Here is a 25477-nt window from a genome sequence, read left to right as displayed (position 1 = left end):
ATGTTGAGCAAGTTTAAGTGCTCTGCAGTGCTTGAATGCATAAAAATTACGTCATATTTAAATGATTGCACTTTTCAGCTTGAATTTCTTGCCAACTTTACAATCTGTTTTCTCACACTTTTTTCAGCACATTTCAGCTTTTACAATTTCAATATGAATGACATTTTTATTGCGTGTTCTATATACTGTGATTAACGAAACATTGTAGCATTTTTTGATGTACTAAATAGTTTTCGAAATTAAAAAAATATAACTTATTTAGTGGACAGAAAACTTTACATTTTGAAGATGCATATTTAAAAAAAAAATTCTCCCCATTTATAGATGTAAATTTAAAATTCTGGATACTTTGCTCTTTTTAGCCATATCAGAAATGTAAAAGTCATGCTTGAAACTTGTATTTTGTAAGGGGTGACTATGGTCTATTACGATCTCACAGTTGAATTTTCAACCCAGTGTTTCTCTGAATGACCTAGAGATCTCTTTCCATTTGGATGATAGTGAAACATGGATTTTGGAATTGTATCTGTAGGCATGTGATGCATTACAGGTTCTAACTGTAGTTCCATGACATGATCCCATTTGGTATTTCCTGCTGTGTAAATTTAATTTCATTAGCCGTTCTTCTGTATATATCAGACGTGAGCATTTAAAGAGATGCGCCGTACTACTCTGATTGCTGCAACACGCATCACCAGTTAACGTAATACTCAGTGGTGGATCGCGTGAAGTATTCAAACACTGAACGTTAAGTAATTATGCAGGACAAAAAGATACACAGTTTTCTACAAATGTTATTCTTATGAATAATGACAATGAAAGAAAACAAATTTTCCAAAACAAATACAAACTATTTTACAAAAATCTGAAACATAACTGTATGTCTAATTTAAACAATTACTGTAAAATCCTTATAAAATGATATAAAACGTACAATTCCACAACAGTTAAAAAGTAATGCCATAATCTGAACCTATTTGTTTTGAAAGGGCATCAGTCACTAATTTGCATCCTTTGAAAATAAAATTAAGAAACTAAGGAAAAATAGATTCATAACAAAATATCAAGCACATTATTAAGAAACAGAAAAACAACAATTAGGCTATTTTTTCAACTTCTTACTGTAGTTCTTTGTTGTTTTTTTTTGTCAATTGACTCATGCCCTTAAAAGAAAGGATTCGTTTATTCTTCTTCGTCACGTAAATGAGCAAGTGTTTCAAAATTTGGAGTTACGTCAGACATTGCAATTGTGAGCTGATAGAATGAATTTTCGTCTGAAATGCGTGATCTTGATTTGGATTTTACAATAGCCAACTGAGAAAAAAACTGTTCACAAATAAAGGATGAGCCAAACATAGAAGCAATTTTCATAACAAAACTCCGAAGATGTGATTATTTTACTTTGCAAAGTTGTTTAAGCTTATATACATCTAAACCAGCCATATTTGTGCACTTGCACTTGGGGTTTCGCGGCCAGACGCACTAACCGTTACTCCACAGGTGTGGACTACTATTATTATAAAAAATAAAATAAAAAAAATTGTTCCATTAAAACGAATCTTTTCATAAAGTCGCTCAACGTGCTAGTAAAATTTTGTAGCATAATAAGCACCTAACGCTTTCCCCTTCTTCGCAACAAAAGAATTCATTTTCCCATTTTTTGTGGAAATAATATTTTTGGACTTTTTTACTTCAGGAGCTTCCTTAGAGAGGGACATTTTGTTTTAGTGAAATCCACCACTGTCCGCCAGTTCTTCAACCGGTCGGACAGGTATCCCAGCTAGGGGTGTGGAGGGAGGGAGATCACGTCCTTGCGTTCGACTCCGTTCGACATGTACTACTGATGCCCACGTCTGGTATATATAATGAATTGGTCAATATCAATACTATGCTTTACAAAAGTATTCTAGCCATATTTTCATAGTACCTATGGCATATCAGTTTGCATTATTTACTTAACAACCACCTGTATCATTTTGAATACTCACTGCATTATCACATCTTGTATTCTTCTTTTTCTCATAAAATTAAGATTCAAATTATAGTTTACATTATGAATTATTCTAAGTAGGATTCGCAAAATCAAAGTCAATTTCACTCCATATGGAGTTAAACACCTGTCATAATTATAACAAATCTCTGATTAGTTGAGTCGAAATTATTAAATGCTAAATCACGATATGGTATCCATTTCAAAGATTCAAACACATTCCCTACTGATGCTTTGAATAATTTAAAATTATGCTATCCAAGTACTTCCCTCAAACAGAAAACTAAAAAATGAACTAGTGAGACACCTCAAAGGAAACTGTACTGGTATGGCTGAGGTGTTTGCAGAAGCATGCCAAGTATTCAGCTTAATTCTTACGATTTAATTGACTAGTTCTGCAGAGAGAAGTTTATTCTGTTTAAATAGGATTAAACCATATCTCAGGAATAATTTGTACAACAGCTTTAATTCACTAGCCTTAACCACCTCAGTGAATTAATTAAATCTCATTTCTTCTACAAAGACACAAAAATTGATCTGGTTTACAGATAGTGAGGTCAGTTTTAATTTTAAGTGCAATAATTAGTGTCTGTTATTGTTACTGTTGGTACTATTAAAGCACATCTGGTAATTTAATAACGGGTTGTTATTTGGAGCAAAATTTATTCCTTTGAGAGAGAAAAAAACCTTTTCTTCAGAAGCTTCTTCATTCACTCTACAGCTGCCACTGATACATAAAATAAAGCTTTTGGATTCTGCTCTACATTACTCATGATTTCCTTGGAGGAAGTAATGTTGAAGTCATAAATTTACGAACTTTACAAAAATATTTACTAAACCTAACAATAGAAAGTAATGTAGTCTGGTATAATGTAAACTAACCTAACTTAATCTAATGTAACTTCAATCCAATCTGAAGTTGTCACTGATCAAATCTACCTATACTTGTATGAAAAGAAATAATCCACTTCTACAGGTGCTCTGAAAAAAGGTTTCAATATTTTGAGAGGTGATAGTAGGCATCAAAACAAGAAATAAAATTCCTACAAACATGGGTCCTAAATTAATATCTTCTGAGAAATGAGCAAATGTTTACCATCACTGTAAGAGCAGCATATCTTCTACATTGTGAACTCTTTGGCAAGAGGAAACCATTTGTCACTACATATTACACAGTATACCTTTGTTTGTGATTGTATGAAGAGGACGCTTAAGCAGACGACAGTACGTTAGAGTACTACTCCAGTAGTATTATTGTACCAGTCAGGTAAGTTAGTATCGTGTCTGAATGGGAGCATGTTACCATCACTGTAAGAGCAGCATATCTTCTACATTGTGAACTCTTTGGCAAGAGGAAACCGTTTGTCACTACATATTACACAGTATACCTTTGTTTGTGATTGTATCAAGAGGATGCTTAAGCAGACGACAGTACGTTAGAGTACTACTCCAGTAGTAATATTGTACCAGTCAGGTAAGTTAGTATCGTGTTTGAATGGGAGCATGTTACCATCACTGTAAGAGCAGCTTATCTTTTACGTAGTGTGAGCTCTTGGACAAGAAACGAAACATGCTCCTATTCAACACACATGATACTAACTTAGCTGATTGATACAGTAATACTACTATAGTAGTACGATTACGAACTGTAACAAACTGCCGTCTGCTGAAGCATCCTCTTAATACAAATATAAACAAAGGTATGCTGTGACAAACGGTTGCATTCTGTTTCCTCTTGCTCAAGAGCTCACAGTGGAAGATATGCCGCTCTTACAGTGACGGTAAACATTTGCTCATTTCTCAGAAGATATTAATTTTAGGACCCATGTTTGTAGGACTTTTATTTCTTGTTTTGATGCATACTACCTTCTCTCTAAATATGTTGTTGTTGTTATCTAATGCCGGGCTTTGGCAACGAAGCCATTAGCGTTCTTGCTCTCCAATATTTCTCTGTGGTGGATCCATCAGGTAGAACTTCACAGGTTTGTAGAAGATCTTCAGTCATTTCTTCTTCTTTGTTGCATAGAGGGCAATTTGGATTTGTGTAAATTCCTATTTTATTCAAGTGTTTGGCCAAATAATCGTGTTCTGTAAGCAGTCTGAATTTTGCTACTGCAGATTTACGTGTGATTTCTGCAATAATTTCTGATTTTTTAAATTAAAATGCTCCATTTTTTATCTTTGGCTTTGGTACATAGTGCTTGGTTTTATATTTATTTTTAATTAGTCTTTTGATGGATGTAAAAGGTAGGCTTGTATTTGTATTCTGAATTAAATTGGATCCTTTTTTGGCAAGAAAGTCAGCAGTTTCGTTTCCAGCAATTCTGCAATGTGCAGGTATCCATTGCAATTGAATTCTTTTCTGTAGTTTTTGAAGTTGTTGGATCATTTTGTGACATTCTTTAATTTGGATTTACATCATTTTATATGAATTTATTGCATATAATGCTGCTTTAGAATCAGAGAGAGTGACAGCATTTTGAAATTTATCTATTCTGTACAGTAGGTGTTGGAATGAGATATGAATAGCCATTATTTCCGCATCAAAATTTGTTGTACGATATCCTGCTGGTTGATAAAATGAGAATAACGCACACGTAATTCCTGATCCTGAGTTGTTATCGATAGTAGACCCATCTGTGTAGATATGTAACCATTCTTCTGGTGAGTATCTATTGTTCACAGCTTCTAATGCTAGCGCTTTTAGTACAGGTTTGGAAGTTTCAGATTTTTGTAACTGGTTCTTCTAAATCTAGTTGAATGTTAATTGGTTCGAAGGTTAGAGGGTTTTCTCTGCTTAAAATGTTTTCTTTAGATTTAGGGAGATTCGATTCTGTTTTTATTTCCATGACTTTGGACAGGAAACTTGTTTGTGTTTTCAACTTGGTTGGTTGTAACAGTCTTTTTTCCCATTTTTCTCTCTAAATATTAAAACCTTTTTTTTTTTTTTTTTCAGAACACTCTGTATAATTACTTTGAAATTTGTCTTATATGGCAGACGCCAAATATCTCCAAACATCTATGTAATATAAAAAGTGAAAATAATTGAGAACGCATTATCAAGCTGATTGTATGGAGTCCATTGTAATCTTTCAATGGAATGCCGACAGGCTTAAGTTCACACACTCTCTCAGCCCGCAATTTCCTTCCCTTGCTAAGGATGCATTTTTGCATACCTCTTAAATGTTCCTCCTCACATTTCCACACCCGACATTGTAATGGCAATGCTCAACATCTGTGTTCATTAGCTGATGGTTTGACAAGTAATTCAATTTTGTTGTGAAATATAAACATTCACAAATGGTATTTCTTATACTTAAGGTATACATCGACTGTTAGGATAAAAATTAACATTTTTTCTTTAATGACTTTCAAACTTAGGTGACATAATTCTTGGGAGTAAACTGAGCAATTTATATAATTCCAACTTATAAATCTAATTTGGGGGCCAAAAGAATTTTTTTTTGTGGGGGGGGGGGGGGAATATTAATAAAAGTTTGGACTGATCTAACTACACTAGAAATTGACTTAGGGTAAAATTTATTTCGTCAAAATGATCCCCTTCATATGGAGAATGTTACATACTAAAGTTATTTATTAATCTTGAACTACTCAAAAGATATACCAAAATAATAATAATAATAATTTATTTAACCTGGCAGAGTTAAGGCCATACAGCCTTTAACACTCAACCAGGAGTAAAACTGTGATACAAAAAACACTACAAATTTACAAATTAAAGTACAGTACAATTTTACATACAAAACTGAAGTAGATAATCATAATATAATCTGTCAGTAGAAATCAGACATAATATATAACGTATAAGAAGAAAGGAAAATGTGAACAGTAGGTCAAAATAAATGAGACATACAAAGTATAAAAATACAAGACAATAATAATATTGATGATGAAAATAATAATAATAATAATAATAATAATAATAATTAATAATAGTGAAGTAGAAAGCATAGAATGAACACAATATTTTTAGGTACACACAGTAAGGAAAATTATGATTATACCTAGCTCAAGTTATCACATTACAGACATACCATTATCGGGAAATATGATGAAAACAAAAAGATAAAATAAGTTAAATATTACTAGAATACAAAAAAAAAAAATGTAGTGAATACGTGAAAACATGCCATACAACACTTGTCATAACAGTAAGCTAGTTTGGCAACTCGTCATAAGATAATTTTTTAATTTGGATCTGATATATAAGCACTTTAGAAAAAAAAAACATATATTTTTGGGATAAAAAAATTATAATCGATTGAAAATAATAATTTTAGTTTACAACATAGCCACATGTTTCAGCTTTAATTTGGTACCTCAATGAAGTCTTTTGCCCAACTGGAAGTCTACTTTTTGTCCGTCGGAAGGATAATAAATGTCGGAAAATGTGAAATAGGAGCAAACAGACACTGAAGATGGCGTAAGTATAGTGCACTTATATTATAAATGCCCAAATAATTATGAAATTATTGAGATAATGGGTACAAATTATATATGTTGTTTGAAGACTAGAAGAAATGAGCTTCCAGATGAGGTAAAAACATTATTGACCAAAATTTTGAAGAAAACTGACATTTCTAGAGTCGATATATACCTTAACTACAAAACATTAACAGCTTGATATATTTAAATATTCCTGAACAATGATTTTTGACAGGTTGAGAAATATGCGTCAGATAAGAAATTATACCGGAAAGTGAAAACCGAAACAACTGGGTTATAAATTGTCAATATTATGGGAAATGTTTCTCTAATATAATAAAAAGGTATCCCGTTTTTATGCCATTAAGACGCAAGGGGCTCATGAAAGTAGAGCTCTTTGTTTCCACTACAATGAGGTAGTGCAGTCAGCACTATGCTCGGATCACTTTCGCTCAATATGACATAAGGCCAGCTGGACCCCGGGGCTCTTCTGGAAGTTCTGGCAACGAGAATAAACTCTCCATCATCCGAAATTGAATCTGCGACCTTCCAGTCTGTAGTCAAATGCTCTACCAACTGCCACCTCTCTAATATAATACTTAACAATAAATCTATCTCAATACTCCTATATAACTTAAATTTTAAAGGGTTGACTGAAGAAATATGATGGCTATAAAATGTGTGTGGGAGAATATTAAGGAAACATTAGACAAGCTATAATTATTTTTGAAGTACGCAAAAGAGCAATTGGGGAATTGCCCAATGTGGAAGAATTCACACAAAAATCAATGTACATTAATTACTGTACAGAAAAAAAAATTAAGCATGGAGTATAAAGACCCATTTTGTGTTCAACACTTCTTAAAATCTTTAGAAAACGTGCAATAAAACTATTTTAAACTTGATATTCCTTTTTGTGTCAGAAATATTTTAAACTTTTTGATTTTGTGAGAGAATCTTAATCGCTTCTTAATTTTATGAAGTCTATATGGCCACAAAGTGATCTCTCTTAGTCCAGCATAATATGACACGTTTTTCAATAATATATTAGTAATGCAGGGATATTTGCGTTATAAAACTTTTAGACAATTATTTTAATTTTGCGTAAAAGAATACGTTATTTTATCGCAGGCCCCAACAGTAAACATTCCTTCTTGATAAATCAGTGGAAGTTTGTCTTTAGACTATAACAGTTGTGTTGCTTTCAGTATACTGATTGAGTGATTAATTTTGCATTTCCTAGAAACAAGATAAACTAAGTTTGTGCAATATGAGAGTTGTAGGTGAGTGATAAGACATAATGTTATTGGCGTGTAAACACAGTTTATGGACGTGGATAGGTATGTAATGTTTCATAAAATGTAGAAATAAGTTACAGTATTAATCATTTTTCTCAGCAGTTAAATGATAACAAAATGATTTGGCACTATATAAAGATATGTTACTTATTTACCACAAAGATATAATAAATAAGAATGTAAAATGATGCATATAATCTAGTACAGGGACATCACATTATTTTTACCAACATTTTTAACATTAACCTGACTATACTCGGAAACACTGTTACCCCCTTCCATTACAGGTGCTTGGTGTTACTAGTGCAATATGTAAACAAATCATTTTACTAGCTATAGGAGGAGAGAAAAGTAGTGTATTCATTTATCTTGCAGGTAAATACGATATTACGATTTTCAGTTTGTTTATTACTTTTACGGTATTTTATCAAAATACAGTAGAGTAGTAACAGTTTTTTTTTTTTTCACAAATTCAACTCTTCAGGCGGTTGTATTCATTATATATAATGGGTACTTTATTCAGCATATTACCGTACTTTCGGTAACTCTAATGTTCACTTCTGCTCAGTCCACACAGATTAAGTTATTCAGTCATGCTACACACCGTACCTGTGCGAAGTAAGCAGGGCCAGATGTTTATGGAGATCTCGAAAATCACGACATAATAGATATACTATAGAATTTTACTAATCTTCACGAATTAAATGATTCTGATTAATAATATGAGGATAAAACAATCACGACAAAACAGGAAATAGAGTTCTAATAGCGAAATATGAACACATTCGCGAATTATTATTATTGCGCCTTTTTATAGCGAATTTCATATTCTGAGTTCTTTTTTCGAACTTTTTTTTCCATTTCAATTTGTTATACATTCAAGTAGGCTACATTACATGGTATTCCAGGTGTTCTGATTACATTAGTGAACTCAAAAGACGGAGAATTCAACATTTCACAAATAATTTGAAAGTGTTAATTTGAGGGCTGCAAGTATTTTTTTTCTTCGATTTTAATGAATGTGTGTTAAATACAGTTTCAATCCAACAAATATTGTCTACTGGCCATACCACACCTTTACCAGAATCCAACGAATCTTTAATGTTAATTGTTTGGAAAGTAATATTTATACTGAGTTAATTGTATTTTCCAAAATTTCCATTAATATCCGACAAGATTACAAATCAATCTCCAACAATCTCCTCCGACACTAAAATTAAAATACACAAATGACAAAATTAATCTCCATAATTACCTTCCCTGGTAATAAGCTTCAATAATATAGGCTCTTTCTTCAATAGAAAACGCAACCATATTTCTGAAACACACTATACTCTGTAATGTTTACTTCACTGCTAGCAGACTTCGAATGCAACAGCAACAGTCAGTTTGTATGGCTGACGGGAGCAAGGATATTAGTTAAAGGGGAGTCAAGTACATTCAGAAACGCAGGTACAATAAAAATGCAAGTAAAAATAAAGTGATGTCCCTGTATATTCACTACAAAGCATTAGTGTTTAACATTTTTAAATCTATAGCCCCTTAGTTCAGCACATAAGAAAGAGAAAGTCTGCTAATAATATTGTTTTATATTATGTATTCTGAAACATAATCACAAACGGGTTACATAGCTACTTGAAACTATTACAAAAATGTTCCAGTAGAAAAAAAAAAAAGTTGTTTTAAAACTTCACCTCTGATGTTAAATTCACACACAAGAGTCGTCATAGCAAAATACGAAACCACCAATATGTTGTTCCTCACTGTGTCTCCTTAATTCATTCTTGAACAAATTGCAGAAATATGGAATACTGAGCACAATCACGGCCTTGTTTTCACTTCTTCGAAGAGAAGATAGTAGAACTATATTCCTGCAAACAAAATGTTTCAAATAAATTACCAAAAAAATTTCATGGATTGAGAGGACAGCAAGTGCTTAAAATTATTCACTGTAATCCACCAAGTACAAATTAAGGCATTTAAATTTAAGAAATTGTTCTCTCTCTTATAAATGACGAATCATTATGCATTTTCAATAATTTCAGGTAGCGTAAAATTACCTAAAAATAACTTTTGTCTTGCCCAAAATAAAAGTAGGTGCTTCTTACTGATTCATACACCCTTAATTGGAATTTTAAATCCAACATATGCCATATAATGTTCTAGGGATTTCATATTCTTTAATGCAAAATTACGAAACGTGAAATATTCTGAATGTACCACGTATTTTAAATAAAAATGATGTGCAAAACACATATATAGGCCTAGGTCACAGAATTGCATTTACTGAAATTAATTCCTGTTGCATGCATGTTTTATATTAAACAACGTATTATTCTCTTCAACATTTTAAAATGATTTCTGAGAGATTTTCCTTTGTAACTGGGCCAGGATATTCTCTAACAAGAAACGAACAATAGTAAGCAAGCATGCTGGGTGACCATTTACCACATACCACCCTTCAATTTAAACGAGTTAACCTTGGCTCTCCCAAATAACTGTATATGAAGCAACGCAGTAGTTACCATTGGGGATGCTGCAGTGAGGATGGACTTTAAGTATTTCGGAAATTATGAAATTCATTTTTTGTGCTCCAACTGTCCCCCTTCAAACTTGGACCAGTGAGGAACAATAATATATATTTTGATGGGATTTCTTCCAGTGTTTGTTGTTCAACTTTTTAGAAAAATATGGCTTTTGATAGTGTGATGTTTGTTTAGTCGTCAGTGATAGAAGTTGCCATCCTTGTAGTTGAGAGATTTAGATCAGTTGTGAGATCATTTAAAGCTTAATGTGAAATTAAATAGGGCTTTTCCTTTTTCTTTAATTTGAAATTTGCCTGAAACAGAATAACAATATCTGACACATGAAACTTCTGTTCTCTGCATAGGGGAGAGTCGGGTAGTATCGGACATCGGGTAGTATCGAACAGTGCGTTTCTTTCATCTACCACCATATGGTAGTACCTGAATGAAATGGTTACGTTTCTCTATGCGACATCACAGAAACGTAACCATGTCAATCAGGTACTATCATCATGTGGTAGATGAAAGAAACTCACTGTCCGATATTACCCGATGTCCGATACTACCCGACTCTCCCCTAACATTGGAACTGTGAATGGCTTTGGAAGAAAGGTACCATTTAACCAATCTTTGGCCATAAAATTAATATTTGCATTTTAAGCAAATACTATGCAGTTATGAGAGTTTTTGACATTGTAAACAGTTTTCTAAGCATGCGCTTGAATAGCACTTTGACTACTGCCTCTCCCCCAGATTTACCTTCCCTCCCCACGTTAAGCAAATCTTTGGACTATCCTCTAATCCCGGATAACCAATCAGTTGATACATCGTTGTTAAATAAATTAAGAAAAATAATTCCATCTGAACTCTTGTTAAACAGAGTGGAAGTGATGTAAATGTGCAAATTGAATGGGGCAATAGAAAACTTCCTACATTAAAATAAATAAGAACCTGTTACTGCATTTTGTAATTAAGTGCATGGTTAATAAGAAAATTAGGATGAAAGTTTTCGTAGTTTGGCAACGGAGCATCGTATCATCTATGAATACACATACGAACTTTTTCTTTATATGAAATCATACAAGGCTCAAGAAAGAACCGGCATTCTCTCTCTTTCTGCAATTAATTTATTATAGTTATAATTCATTAAACATTCCTTCAATATCATACACTCATAACACTGTAAAGTTCAAATCTTGGTAATTGGAAAAATACCCACATGATTTTACAAATTAATGGAATGCTTTAACTAGTTCGTTCGAAGTTGGTAGTCTCCATTTTGAGTGATGTAACGAACCCATGGCAGTGCTTGGTAACCACTTTTCTCAATGATTTTCAAGTAGCGGACCTGTAACCAACAACAGAATTAATGTGGCAAAGCAATACATAAAACATAGTGTCAATTTTAAGCTATACAAAGCAGGCTTCATATAATAACCAACACTCTGTCCAAGAAACTTAGGTATGTCATAAATTTTGGTGTTTCACAGAAGTTACAAAAATGTTATCTCCAGCCATCGAGGTATAAATTTTAACACCATAAAAAGGTAGAATTTACATGGTGCTCTTGCAGGCCTATGAGAGATTACTCTCGTAGGTATTTATCTTCGAAAATATGGAAATTATACTTAATTCTTTAAATATTCCAAACAGATACAAACCATATGACATGAAGACAGAAATGCTTTCCCAGTTTCATTTAACTTATTTCTGTTTTCGTGTCTAAAATAAACCTGAAAAATTTTGTTTACCTAAAGACTTGTACATCGAGGAAATGTTCAATAAAATGTTGTCAATGACTCTGTTTTTACAAAATTTTCATGAACAAATGCTTTTATAATGCATGCCATAGACTTGGTGTTACACTTTGAACTACTGAGCAAATTATATGAAGTACAGGTGACTGAACCTTACACAGACTCTCCTTGAAATATGAAATTAATGTTTTGACATTGTCTTGTCTAGTTAGATTCTCTATATATCTTCCACTCCCATCTACGTCTTGGCCTCCCTAAAGGTCTTTTTCCCTCCGGTGTCCCAACTAACAATCTATATGCATTTCTGGATTCGCCCATATGTGCTACATGCCCTGCCCATCTCAAACGTCTGGATTTTAAGTTCCTAATTATGTCAGGTGAAGAATACAATGCATGCAGTTCTGTGTTGTGTAACTTTCTCCATTCTCCTGTAACTTCATCCTGCTTAGCCCCAAATATTTTCCTAAGCACCTTATTCTCAAACACCCTTAACATATGTTCCTCTCTCAGAGTGAGAGTCCAAGTTTCACAACCATACAGAAGAACCGGTAATATAACTGTTTTATAAATTCTAACTTTCAGATTTTTGGACAGCAGACTGGATGATAAGAGCTTCTCAACCGAATAATAACACGCATTTCCCATATTTATTCCGAGACTTATTGTAGGGATTCGTAACAAGCTGTTTTTTATGGTGATGGGTTGTTAGCCCTTCGCCCAACCCCCAAGCTGGAGGACCACCCCTTATCGGCTGTCCACGACTGCTTAATATTAAAATGGATTTAAGAGAGGTGGGGTATGATGACAGAGACTGGATTAATCTTGCACAGGATAGGGACCGATGGTGGGCTTATGTGAGGGCGGCAATGAACCTTCGGGTTCCTTAAAAGCAATTTGTAAGTAAGTATATATCTTCCACTATTAAGGGAAAAAAATCTGAAACATGTCTTTGCCCAGACACGTGGTTATAAGAAAACACATAATTGATGGTGCTTATTCACTGTTATTCGCCCTCCTGTGTGTAATATTATACATACTATATAATTAATATTTGCATTTTCCACAGTGTAAATGCTTCCCATATAAGAGGTCCGTGGCTCAATTTCTGATATGGGCAATGGAATATAATTATCTTCTGTCCAAAGGACTCTTGTGTTCATTCCTTATCATGTGCTGTCTTGTGTTCTTCAGTGGTGGCGTTGTATCGAGCTGACTACATAACCCAGGAGGCCCCTAAGCTGCTTTGCATTGTAAGTTAGACAATTTTATCACTTCTTTTCAATACTAAGAAAGAAAGGTAATAATTCTTTCCAAAATACATGAATTGAAGTAACATACTGTATTTTTGTAGACGTGATCTAAGTTGTGGTTAATAATCATTTAACCATTCGAGCTAAATTCAATCCTACATTCAAAGATCAAACATGATTCTGATGCTATTTGCTTGCATAAGAAGTATTTAAACATTTTTATGCTCGACCATGCCGAAATGTAGTAATTATACACCTGGTAGCAGTCCTTTAATGCATGTCATTAAAGTACACCTATTCATTAAAGTTCAGGTTTTCGATTATTCTCGGATATGCAATCGAAAGACACCGAGGGAAACGTCATGCAGGCTGGAAATCCAATAATGTCGCAGAAGGTTATGTTCTGTTACTATAACAATTAGCGTTAGTTGTAAATAATATTCAAATAAATTCAATTTGTCATCTCGTTTTTCAATTCTAAATCAATTTCCAGGTTATATCAAGGTTAATATTTAGTTTACTCTGTAGGTTATAGGCTATCAAGGTCAATGTGGAGATCTGTTCCTCGGAAAAAATCAATACTTTCGCGTCTGCGCACACCTCACAATTTACGAGGCATTGCACAAGGTCAGTTCCGCTCTTCAGTTAGATACAAATAAAATGAATACTTCTGAATAATTTTAAGTTAGAAATATGGTCGAGCATAAAAAGTCGTATGAAAATTATGAAACTTGCTTGCACTCATTTCATAAACAAACATACTTGCGTCTTAATTACTGTCATTATAATGTACTATTACGTGCACAGTACTGTTTCATATTTACTCTTTTCTAGAAAGAAAATTCTTGGATATCGCAATCAATGTCCACAACTCGGGACAAATTACTCCATTCTGAGACAATCCCTTTCAATGAGGGATGGAACATTCCATGAATTCGAACTTACTTTTTAACTGCATGTCTGCACATCTCAGAATGTTGTTAGGAATAGGTACTCTAAAGGGAATACAACTCTGGGCTTCTCTGTTTACTTTTCTCTGTCTCGTAGGAGACAATGGTATGTTTACATCATAGTGCTCCTGTATTGGCTCTCGCCATATGCAGGAGATTAACAGCAGTCTAGTCATAACTCTTAACTATTAATTTCATAAAGAGTGATCATGAAATCATGTCAATACAAAACCCAAGATTCTAATTATGCATATTATTTAATCTGTCTTTTATGAAATCGCAATAGTGAAATATTTTCTGCTTTTACATACATCTGTCAATTGTATTTTCCAACAAGATATAAGTTACACTTTCCTAATTCAAATTCTTACATGTCAAAAAAAAGTTTGGTACCAAGGTAACGAAATAGTGTCCTACCTGTATACCAGATGTAGTGAAGTAGGGGATTTCAAATTTCACTTGAATTGGAGGTTTTCCTTCCGAATCTTCACCTTCTACACTTGGTAAACCAAAATGTGCCCTCATTAGGTATTCTTTGCCACCCTATAAAAAGTAACAATTAATACAAATGTGATCAACATTGGAATAAAAGGAAAACCGTGTAATAAAGCATGTCAACTGAATGTAAATTACTCACAATATACAATCTGTACTTGTAATGTACTATGTAAGGAGATATTTGTGACATTGTGAAAATTCAGAGAATTAAGCAGAAAGCTGCAATATAATAATAATAATAATAATAATAATAATAATAAGAGATGGGCAGGGCATGTAGCACGTATGGGCGAATCCAGAAATGCATATAGAGTGTTAGTTGGGAGACCTGAGGGAAAAAGACCTTTAGGGAGGCCGAGACGTAGATGGGAGGATAATATTAAAATGGATTTGAGGGAGGTGGGGTATGTTGATAGAGACTGGATTAATCTTGCACAGGATAGCGACCGATGGCGGGCTTATGTGAGGGCAGCAATGAACCTTCGGGTTCCTTAAAAGCCATTTGTAAGTAAGTAGTAATAATAATAATAATAATAATAATAATATGATTTATTTAACACTCAACCAGGAGTAAAACTGCGTTACAAAAAACACTACAAATTTACAAAGTACACACAAAACTGAATAAGATAATAATAATAATAATAATAATAATAATAATAATAATAATAATAATAATAATAAAATGTAAACAAGTAAGTAGAAATCAGGCATAATATATAACATAAAGAAAGAAAATAGCATAATAAAATGTGAACAGCAGGTCAGAATAAATGAGACATACAAAGTATAAAATATAAAAAAAATAAGACAATTATTGATAATAATAGTAATAATAATAATAATAATAATAATAATAAAATAGTGCAGTACAAAGCAAACAATGAATACAATATTTTTAAGTACACACAGTAAGGAAAATTATGATTATATATATAGCTCAACTTATCACATTATAGATATACCATTATCGGAAAATATGAAAACAAAAATATAAAATAAGTTAAATAATACTAGAACATAAAAAAATATATATAATTTGCAGTGGTTTGGGAGTAACATATGTAAGTACAATGGTAGTAGTTCTAGTACATAAGTTTTAATCTGGGGTGAAAAGCTGCGAGTTCGGTGATGCAAGCAGTGTCTGTAGTGTTGCGGGGGGGGTGGGGGGGCCTTACAGCTGGTTGGCTAATAGAGACACAGGAAATGTCCGCTGGGACTCACTGTATGACAAATAGTATTATTTGAGATGCATAAGTTACTTTGAAATGACATATGAAGAATACTAAGCTTAAGCAAATTCACGAGATTTTACTACTACATTATATTTATATAAGTGCCTTTAGCATGTGCGTAAAAATTTACTGATACATCTATTTAATAGTTATGTCCACAAAAACCCCCTTCACAGGAACGAACAATTCCTTTATTGATTTGAATTTTTAAAAATGAAAAAAAAAAAAAAAAAAAAGACAAGAATTTCATATTGTATTATGATAAAGAAAATCAAAGAAATATTAATTACTCTTCTTAAAGACTATGTAAATGTAAAAACTCAAGACACATGTTATCATGGATACATTTGACACGAGTCAAATTTACCCTTGGTAAGTCAGTGCTAGAAGGAGCTAATTGTCATAAAAAAGTATACTCACAGGGAATGATTTCACAGTCCAGGTGATAGCATTCTGTTCTGGAGCATACTTGACACTTCCAATGGTGGTTTTAAATTTAGGCGAGTCTGCATCAGCAGGAACAGGAATTACAATCTCAACATTATTGGCAGTAGACCTACGTTTGAATTGAGATTTTGCTTTGATCATGTACTCCACACGACTATGTGCATGACGCTCGATCACAGACTCGATCCATATTAATGGTTTTACCTGAAAGAAAAATTGTTCATTCTTTAAATATTTAATTTGTACTTAAATTTTATGTTACACAAAATATGGTGGCAATGGGAAGGAGATTGTTCTGTACTAGAGGGAAATAAATTGCGAAATATAAAGAATACTGTTCGAGTTTGAATTCGTCCACAAGAGCGTCAACACCAACAAGTTTTACTTATCTGGTTGAAGATTAGCCACTGCTGTCTGACACGTGGTCATTTCCTATGTGGTGAGCCTCAATCAGAGTGTGATGTGTGTCATGTACCTGTTACAGTCGAACATTTATAGAAAATGATTTTAATTTTGAAATTCATTTCTGAGATTTTTATCCAATACTGCACTTGACAAGGTGATTTAGATTTTATTGACCCACTGTCGCTTACCATCCGGGCCCATTACATCTGGAGGTTATTTTTGTTCTTTTATATTAGTTTTAGTGAAAATTGACATTTCTAACCTACTACATCAGAATATTTTATAGAGTTTTATTGTTTTGAAATCACCTGATAATTTGTTTCTGATGGTATTTGTTTTATTATTTGATGGATCTTTTTAAACACTAAATTAGGGTCTAATAATAGTTCATTCTTTATGATTTTTAACGAAACACCTTGTTATTAATGCATATATGTACCTGATTTTAGTGTGACAACGTTTTTTAGTTAGAGTTCCTATTTTAGCTTATGGTATTGTTTGGGTTTTATGTTTTTTAAAGAATTATTGATAAGGGTGCAAATAGCCATAGTTGCTGATGCGCGCTTTTTTAAACCCCATTATCTATCTACCTACCTACCTACCTACCTACCTACCTACCTATCTTTTATGTTATAGCCTACACTGATAAGTTATAAAAGTAATATCAGTGACATATCAATTATTTTTAGAGAGATGCATATCTGAAATAATTCAAATTAATGAGATCTTCAATACTGCTGCAAAATTTAAAATGACTGCAAATTAATATGGAAGTATGTACAGTATCAATATTTTCTATTTGGGCAAACCTAAAACAATGAGAAAATGATGACTTCCTGAAAATGTAATAATATCAACAAATACATTGCTTAGCCAGAAAACAAGTACACACCACTGAATCTACACACAGTACTGCAACACCTGAGCAATCCAGTCTCGACCTTGAGCAAAAATTTGGAATTAGAATCCACGTACAATAGAAAACAAGGATATGCATAATGAGCTATTGTTAAATTGGAGCAATCTTCAAAAATTGGGATTCATTGATTATTGTTAACTGTAAATATGTCTTGTATGCATTTGTATTGTGTTTGTTTTTCATGTAATGTAAATGTTTTATATTGTTTTGTAAGTTGATTTTCATTATAGCACAAAACAGGATAAAGCCATACTAATTTGGCATTATGGGAAGTAAATCATAAAATTCTACACAAAAAAAAGTAATTGTTCAGGTGAAACTATTGAGCGCATTACAAGACATGCTAACATTACCTATTTATAAAGAAGAAACGAGGTCCTACAAATAGCCTTCAAACATTACCTCATAACCAACCCAAAGCCATATTAAAAGTGTAACTCGGAATCAGTGCTACAATATAATGAAATCTTGTTACATCAAAGTACCAGTAAGTCAAAACAACTAACAAGATATTAGGTTACTTGTGTAGCTATAACAGTGTTACTAGATAAGACTACTGCGTGTTCAGTTCAAAGTGTGTCATGGCTCGCTGTATGTCATCATGTGGCTAGCCGATGAGCCTAGAGAATTCAATCTTCCTACATTTCCGCAGAGAAGTTGCCTGGCAAGTACGGCGTTCATTCAGAAGAGTACTTATCGATACGTATGGTAACGCCGGTAGTGGCAGGAATGTGAACTGTTTGGAAACATGTACTGAGGTGAGTTTTTTTTTTTTCGTACTGTCGGGATATGGGGAGAGAGTTAAGATGATTACTTAAGTACAATATTTGTTGACATTAAGTTCGACAGTCAACATGGACACGGAGCATTTGATTTGTGTTGTGGAATGTTGCAGTACGCAACCGATGATAACAAATACCCTGCGTACGACTTGGCTGCGCAAAACATAGTTCAAAAGAGGTTATGGAAGCACACAGACAGTATAGACCGCCATCTATTGCTATGACGTTAAAGTTATACCGTACACATTCTCAAGTTCAGATTGAACGCCTTGATTAATAGGCAACTTCTCTGACATAAAAACTGAAACTCACTTCAAATCGCTGACTCACCAACAGTGACGTCATGACACACTTTGAAATGAACACCCAGTATATCAGGTCACTAGTACTCATAATGATGGAATTCCTTTAAAGACAAATTTAAAGAAAAATGGAATTCATGACCTGAATTCTGTTAGTCTGGCTGAATTTAATGGCATTTCTAAGATGCATGCACATAAAATACATTTAGATACTAGAGGGGCACACCAAGTATTAGCTGGTCATCATCTGGTTTTGAAACTAGATGTTATAAATGCGTGCTACAAGGTCTGTTGATAATTTTACCCATGTTATTAATGGGTTGAATGTCTTCTTTATATTCAACAAGCTTAGTATAACATAAAAAAAACTTTACTGTTACACACAGGATATGAAAGACAAAAATTAAAAATATAATGTAGAATATACTACGTGAACTTACATGAGTGTTTAGACGATATGACATCAGCTCAAATTCACCATCAGGTGGAATGAAGGAAATTGTTCGATCATTTTCAAATCTGAAAAGATAATCAAATTAATGGAACAAGTCTCGTCATGTTGCACACAGTGTGCGTAATCAAAATATGATCATTAATAAGAATGAAAAGAAATGAATTGATTTTACGAGTAAAAACATGTGTAGTGACGGTTGCTTTGCAGTAATGTTGTCTACCTTCCCGATTTCATAACTGTTCCCCTTTTCCCGTTATAATAGTAGGAAAGATACATTAATGTATCTATCTTTTGGAAAATAATTTTATTTGGATTTTTTCTCTATAATGACTTACCTGGATAAACGGACACATTGATGGAACTTCACATCCTCCAACTCAACTGATTTCGACTTGCCTCGACCTGTACTTTCAAACAGAACTTTGTCATTTAATCCAAGTCGAAGTTCTGGCATACCACTCAAATAGACACGCATTTTGATGGCACCCACAATCTCGCTTCTCAACACATTGCCATTTGCATTTGCCTAGAAATGAACATCGTCAAAATCGATTTCCAATCAAGGTTCGACAGAGAAATCATATATTAATTACCAAATTTCATTCATTCTGGAGTTGGTATTCCTCATAGAAAGACAATTGAAATATAAGTAAAAACGAGTGACAGATCTAGTCTTATAGACAAGGTGAATTCAACAAAGAATGTAAATAACCTTTCCAGATTAATGAAGGAAAAATGGTTTTAAGAATAATAATAATTCTTTTGCCCATTTTTTTCCTGAAATATTATTATCATCTCCCATTTTACTAAAATTATTTACGAAACTTGTATAATAAGTTGGAATAAAATTTTATTATATCCAAAATAGCCTACTACATGATAGTTCCGTTAAAGTTGACAGAACGAAATACTATACTGTATTCTGATTTCATGATTGCCTAAGATTATGAAACGAATGTTGATAAAATGAAAGTAAGCTTTTTGACAATTGTTAAAACATTTGATACTGGTCAACTTGTGATAATCTTTCGTGAAAATGACCAAATGATAGCGTAAGTCCAGTTCCCACAGTGCGTGTTTTCTTGCTGGTGAGCAAGCTTGATGCTGCACTAAATACACTGCTGGCTCCCGTGTTTGTTTCCGTTCATATGCAGTGGGCTCTCTTCAGTTCAAATTGTAAAATCGTGTGTTGTTTGTCTGCTACTTCATCCGTTACTAACACTCATAATGAATAAGAAACTAAACCATAAGTGGAAAGCAATTGAAGTCCTACATTAACAATAGTAAATATTGTAATAAAATAATTTTTTTTAGTGGGTTATTTTACAATGCTGTATGAACATCTCAGGTTATTTAGCGTCTGAATGAAATGAAGGTGATAATGTCGGTGAAATGAGTCTAGGGTTCAGCACCGATAGTTACCCAGCATTTGCTCATATTAGGTTGAGATAAAACCTCAACCAGGTAACTTGCATCGACCGGGATTCGAACCTGGGCCACCTGATTTCGTGGTCAAATGCGCTAACCGTTATTTCACAGGTGTGGACAATAAAGTAATTAAACCAGAAGTGTAAAACAAATGAAGTCCTACATTTAATTATTGTATTCTTGAAAACAAAGGAAGACAAAAAGAAACACATTTAGTTTGAAAACAACTACCTTGGTATCACTGTTCCAGCATGCAGGCAAGCGCGAAAATAAGCAATAGACCTAATCTGAAAATTCAGCCGGCTGTGGACAGGATTTTTTTTAGCAAGGAAGCATACTGAACTGCCATCAGCATTCCCCATATGCTATCAAAGAAACACGCTCTGTGGGAACTGGAATTTAATTTTGATTTAATATGCTGACAGCTGACTGATCAAGGATATTTATGTCTAACACATAAAGCAAAATCATTTATAAAGTTTCAAATGATATTTATTAAATATTCCTTGATTTACTATGACTTGTAAGAGTACAAATCAAACATTAGTACAAAGAATAACAAATGGTATTTTGGACAAGACGAACTGGAGAATAAAGATAATTCACACAAAGATTAAGAAAAATTCAGAAGAGAGATATAGTTAGAATTAACAGTACCCATGTACATACCAACAAATTAACAGACTCAATGACATCAAGGAAGACCTCATTCTTTCTATATTTGATGCCTTCAGATCGCCAAGATACAGCATTTGTAACTGCCATTGGAATTCGTGGTTGAATTTCTAGCTTGTGTCCTTCTTGAGTTATATATCTGAAATGATAGTATATTGTGCCCTGAATATTTTACACATATAAAGAATAAAGAATATAAAAAAATGATATTGGAACATATCTATAAAATGTTAGTTTTCGCATTTGTACATGCAACTGTTTCTATATATTTTCGGAAGTACAAAAGTCGTTTCTCTGCTCCCAATTTCCAATGAACTCTATCCAAGCAGTCTTCTTTCTTAAGTCCCCTTTACTGCATGGATTCCTTATTATCGTCTTACCAACTATGTCTTCTTTCTAAACAATACTAAAATATTCAATGAGAGAAGAATATTCACCTTCCCTGAATTAAGCCTAGTTTTTTTTTTTTTTTTTTTTTTTTTTTTTTTTTCAGATAATGACTATTACTTTCTGTACATCAGAAGTGAAACTTTTAAACAAGACAGCAAATACCATACCGATAATCCGCAGTCAGACCCTGAAGGCCATGTACAGCAGTCATAACACTAACAACAACCTCTTTTTTGCTATAAATTCCCACATTCCTTAGAGAATTAAAGGATCGGACATTCAGTACAAATACCTAGTTAAGAACTTTTCCAAAATTAATTTTTGGAAGATGCAGTAAAAGCACTTATCATGTTCTCAGAATTTATTTATTTATTACATTAAACTAATGGATTGTAAAATTATAATACTGTAAAAAAATTAAGAAAACAGCTATTCAATTGTTGGTCGGTGCTGGGGATAGGGTGGTCCTTAAATGGAGGTAAAAATACATTTATTTTATGGGTTTTTACACAGAGTGGTTGACTTTGGAGTGGCCAAGACTTTGTAATGGCTATTCGCCTGATGACATTTTCAGTGGTGATGGGCTGGACTATTCTATCAATTAACACCAGAAGAAAAAAATTGAAGTTTTAAGGAGAAAAATGTGTTGGTGGTAAAATGTTAAAAAACCAAGTAACATTATGAATATGCAGTAACATCAGGGTCAGAGAAAAGAGATGGTACTGTACTTTTTTTAAGAGAGAATAAATACTGTATTACATGCATAAAAGTACTGTACTATTTTAGTTATATTATTTTCCAACCCTCTCAATTTAAGATTTATTTATTTATTTTCCATTTATCGCCAGAAACATTAATAGTATGTGCATAGTAATATCAGTAGCATAGAAACAGACACTTCGGTTTCAGTGAACCTCAGATATAGTGAACAAAATATGCAGGTGTACAGACGTACACTAAGACTGGAGTTGATTAATTTACGATACTATATTTTCATAATTTTATTCATATTCTCATCATTTAACCAACTAGCTATCTCAACTTAATTATAATTCTTCATATATTGCAATAGACAGAATTGAATTACATTAGCTCATAAATTTAAAATCTTCACAAAAGTGCGCTAGGCTATAACACTCTAGTGTGATTATGAAATCACATACATATATGGTGTCTAATGGTTGAATACTTACTCTTGTAATATCTTACTGTCAGTTGTTTGAGGATATCCAAAGTCAAGCAGTTCATCTAGAAGTTCGTAAATTACAACAAAATTATCTCGTATACTTTCTTCTTCAAGTTCCTTAAAATACTCAATCATTACCTAAAAATGCAGAAAATACTCATAATTTTGAAACTGTCCGGCATATTATTAAAATCAAAAGTTAGAAATTAGAAGTTAGGAAATTGACCCTTGTGTTTAAATCTCGTATAAATTTCCATGTAAATTGGCTTCAAATCAAAATTTGTTCTTTTTTACACATTTCCCTTAAGCCCCTGACACAGGTGACACCTAGCACTGACATTTAACTTACTTTAAATAGAATTTTTCTTTCACTTTATTATTTTATTTATTTATTTATCATGGCAATTGACATTGCGAACATAATACACTAAAATTTACTTAAAAAAATTGATTTGTGTATAAATAATAAAAACAATTCATTTACATTTCGAATTACTAATTTTACTCTCTCAATAACAAGGCAAAATTTGACAAGAGTAACTATGGGCAGGGCATGTAATATGTATGGGTGAATCCAGAAATGCATATAGAGTGTTAGTTGGAAGACCTAAGGGAAAAAGACCTTAGGGGAGGCCAAGACGTAGATGGGAGGATAATATTAAAATGGATTTTAGGGAGGAGGAATATGATGGTAGGAACTGGATTAATCTTGCTGAGGATAGGGACCGATAGCAGGCTTATGTGTGGGTGCCAATGAACCTCCAGGTGCTTTAAAAGCCATTTAAGTAATTAATTATCCAGTTAGGTTAGCCTCTTGGTCTAGTAGTTAGCAATGCTGGCTCCTAAACAGGGGGTTTCTGGTTCGATTCCCAACTCTCCAAAGGAACTTTTCCTTGATTGTTTATTCGTCCTTATTATGAATGTCCTGCATGTTTGTGTTGTCCTTAGATTTAAGTTAGATTTATATTATACATTTTAGAAAGGGGAAAACGCACCCTACCAAAAATCCGCTATGAATATCCCCTTACGGGATCATCAGGGGTTGCTCACAACCTGATGAACTTACATAATCATCAATTATTCGATTACATCTAGGTAAATGGGGACTGGCGTTACTGGTATTCAATTGTAAATTTCCTTTATTTGTACGTAATATTTGACAGTTTCTATCCAATTCAAAAGCATTAATAAGAATTCTCATTCTTTAGTTCCCTTAAAGAAACTTCGAAAGAAGCTTACTCAGGTTTACATAGTCAAACACAATTAATTATTCTGATGATAAACATAAACAACAGACATCTGTAACTTAGACTTAACAGAAAAGCCAGCCAGCTGCGGTAAAATATTCATACATACCATCACTAAGACTACTCACCTGCACGATCTTATGAAGAAACACAAAAACTAATGCTATGTTTGCATTTTTCTTTGTTGTAGATACAATATATAAATTGTTGTATTTTATGTATGCAAATGTACATTCTGATGTTTGCAGAATTGGTGTCAGCATACCTTCCTCTTCTTTTTCCATAAGTAAAGGCATGAACTTTTCAATAACACCAAGGTCAATATCGCCTCGGTAGTTTCTTGATATGAGGACCTGTTATAATTTGAAACGTTTGTATGCAAAGGAAGTCAGTTTATATTAAATAACACAGTACTCCAGGTATTTCTGACACACACTACAGAACCATGCTTTAAATAACTTACCTTGCCTTTCACATCAAGAATATAGACCGCAGATGATGACATGTTGTGATTTGTTGTGATTCACTCGAACATTTCAAAATAAATCTAGAATGAAAGAAAGCTCGGTAAGATCTTCTCAAACATTTGTAAAGCACTAGCTGGTATTTATTATTTTCATGAAACTAGCGCTGAGGTAGTTCCAGTGATTCTGGAAGTGAAAATTGTTGAATTTATAAGGAATTTTTTTGTGGAAATAGTTTTCAATTCAGTGTCATAAAATTTTAGTAAATGTGCCGAATGAACATAAGGTGTTTTAAATTTAACAACCTATTAATTCCCTATTGTATGCTTTGTTTGTTGAAAAAAAGACACGTAACAATTGATAACATCAATGTTTACTTCTTGAAAGCCAGATATAACCTAAACTTCGTATTTAGTATCGTAAAACAAAACATGAAAAATCTAGAAAAAAATGTGAAAATATTACATGTATTACACCAAATTATTTAACTCTTATTTCACCGAAAATTAGAGTAATACAGATATAAATTACGAAAGTACAAAGTTGAACTAGCAAGTTGTTTCGTAAGATTCCTAACATATTTAACCACCACAGATACACTGTCAGGGGTGGTACATTTTTATTGTGATATTACTTAAATTAATTGTTACCTCTGTTTTTACATCACTGAGCATACATAACTTACCAAATGATTAGTCAGATCGGGAATCCAATATTAATCAACAAATACCCATAACCTGCCACATGAGCCGCTGTGGCACATTATCTTCGCTCGTAAATTGGTATACCTTCATAAACCACAGTTCTCGTCATATATATAGGCCTCTTG

The 25477-nt window shown here is 33.0% G+C and overlaps 1 protein-coding gene across 1 annotated transcript; it reads right to left on the bottom strand.

Annotated features, from left to right (window-relative positions):
* Nucleotides 1-5620: 5620 nt before the first annotated feature.
* AP-1mu (adaptor protein complex 1, mu subunit) lies at nt 5621-25464 on the bottom strand. Its single transcript, XM_069836947.1, has 11 exons — nt 25334-25464; nt 24648-24731; nt 24313-24537; nt 22945-23075; nt 21356-21500; nt 19594-19784; nt 19245-19323; nt 16370-16600; nt 14634-14759; nt 11479-11607; nt 5621-9605 (listed from the first exon to the last, which is right to left on the bottom strand). The coding sequence occupies exons 2-10, from the start codon at nt 24687-24689 to the stop codon at nt 11509-11511; spliced, it is 1269 nt and encodes a 422-aa protein (XP_069693048.1). The 5' UTR covers nt 24690-24731; nt 25334-25464; the 3' UTR covers nt 5621-9605; nt 11479-11508.
* Nucleotides 25465-25477: the final 13 nt, after the last annotated feature.

The sequence above is a fragment of the Periplaneta americana genome, chromosome 10 (assembly GCF_040183065.1).
Source record: "Periplaneta americana isolate PAMFEO1 chromosome 10, P.americana_PAMFEO1_priV1, whole genome shotgun sequence".
Lineage (NCBI taxonomy): Eukaryota > Metazoa > Arthropoda > Insecta > Blattodea > Blattidae > Periplaneta > Periplaneta americana.
Note: the sequence above shows the minus strand (reverse complement) of the source record. Positions and strands in the feature narration are given on the sequence as shown.

Excerpts from the sequence above, each read along its gene's own strand:
- AP-1mu (XM_069836947.1), bottom strand. The coding sequence starts at position 24,689 with ATGTCATCATCTGCGGTCTATATTCTTGATGTGAAAGGCAAG. Across the intron at positions 23,076-24,312 it reads TTCTTCATAAGATCGTGCAG|GTAATGATTGAGTATTTTAA; the intron begins GTGAGTAGTCTT and ends CTGCATTTTTAG. Across the intron at positions 19,785-21,355 it reads TTGAGTCTGTTAATTTGTTG|GCAAATGCAAATGGCAATGT; the intron begins GTATGTACATGG and ends GTTCATTTCTAG.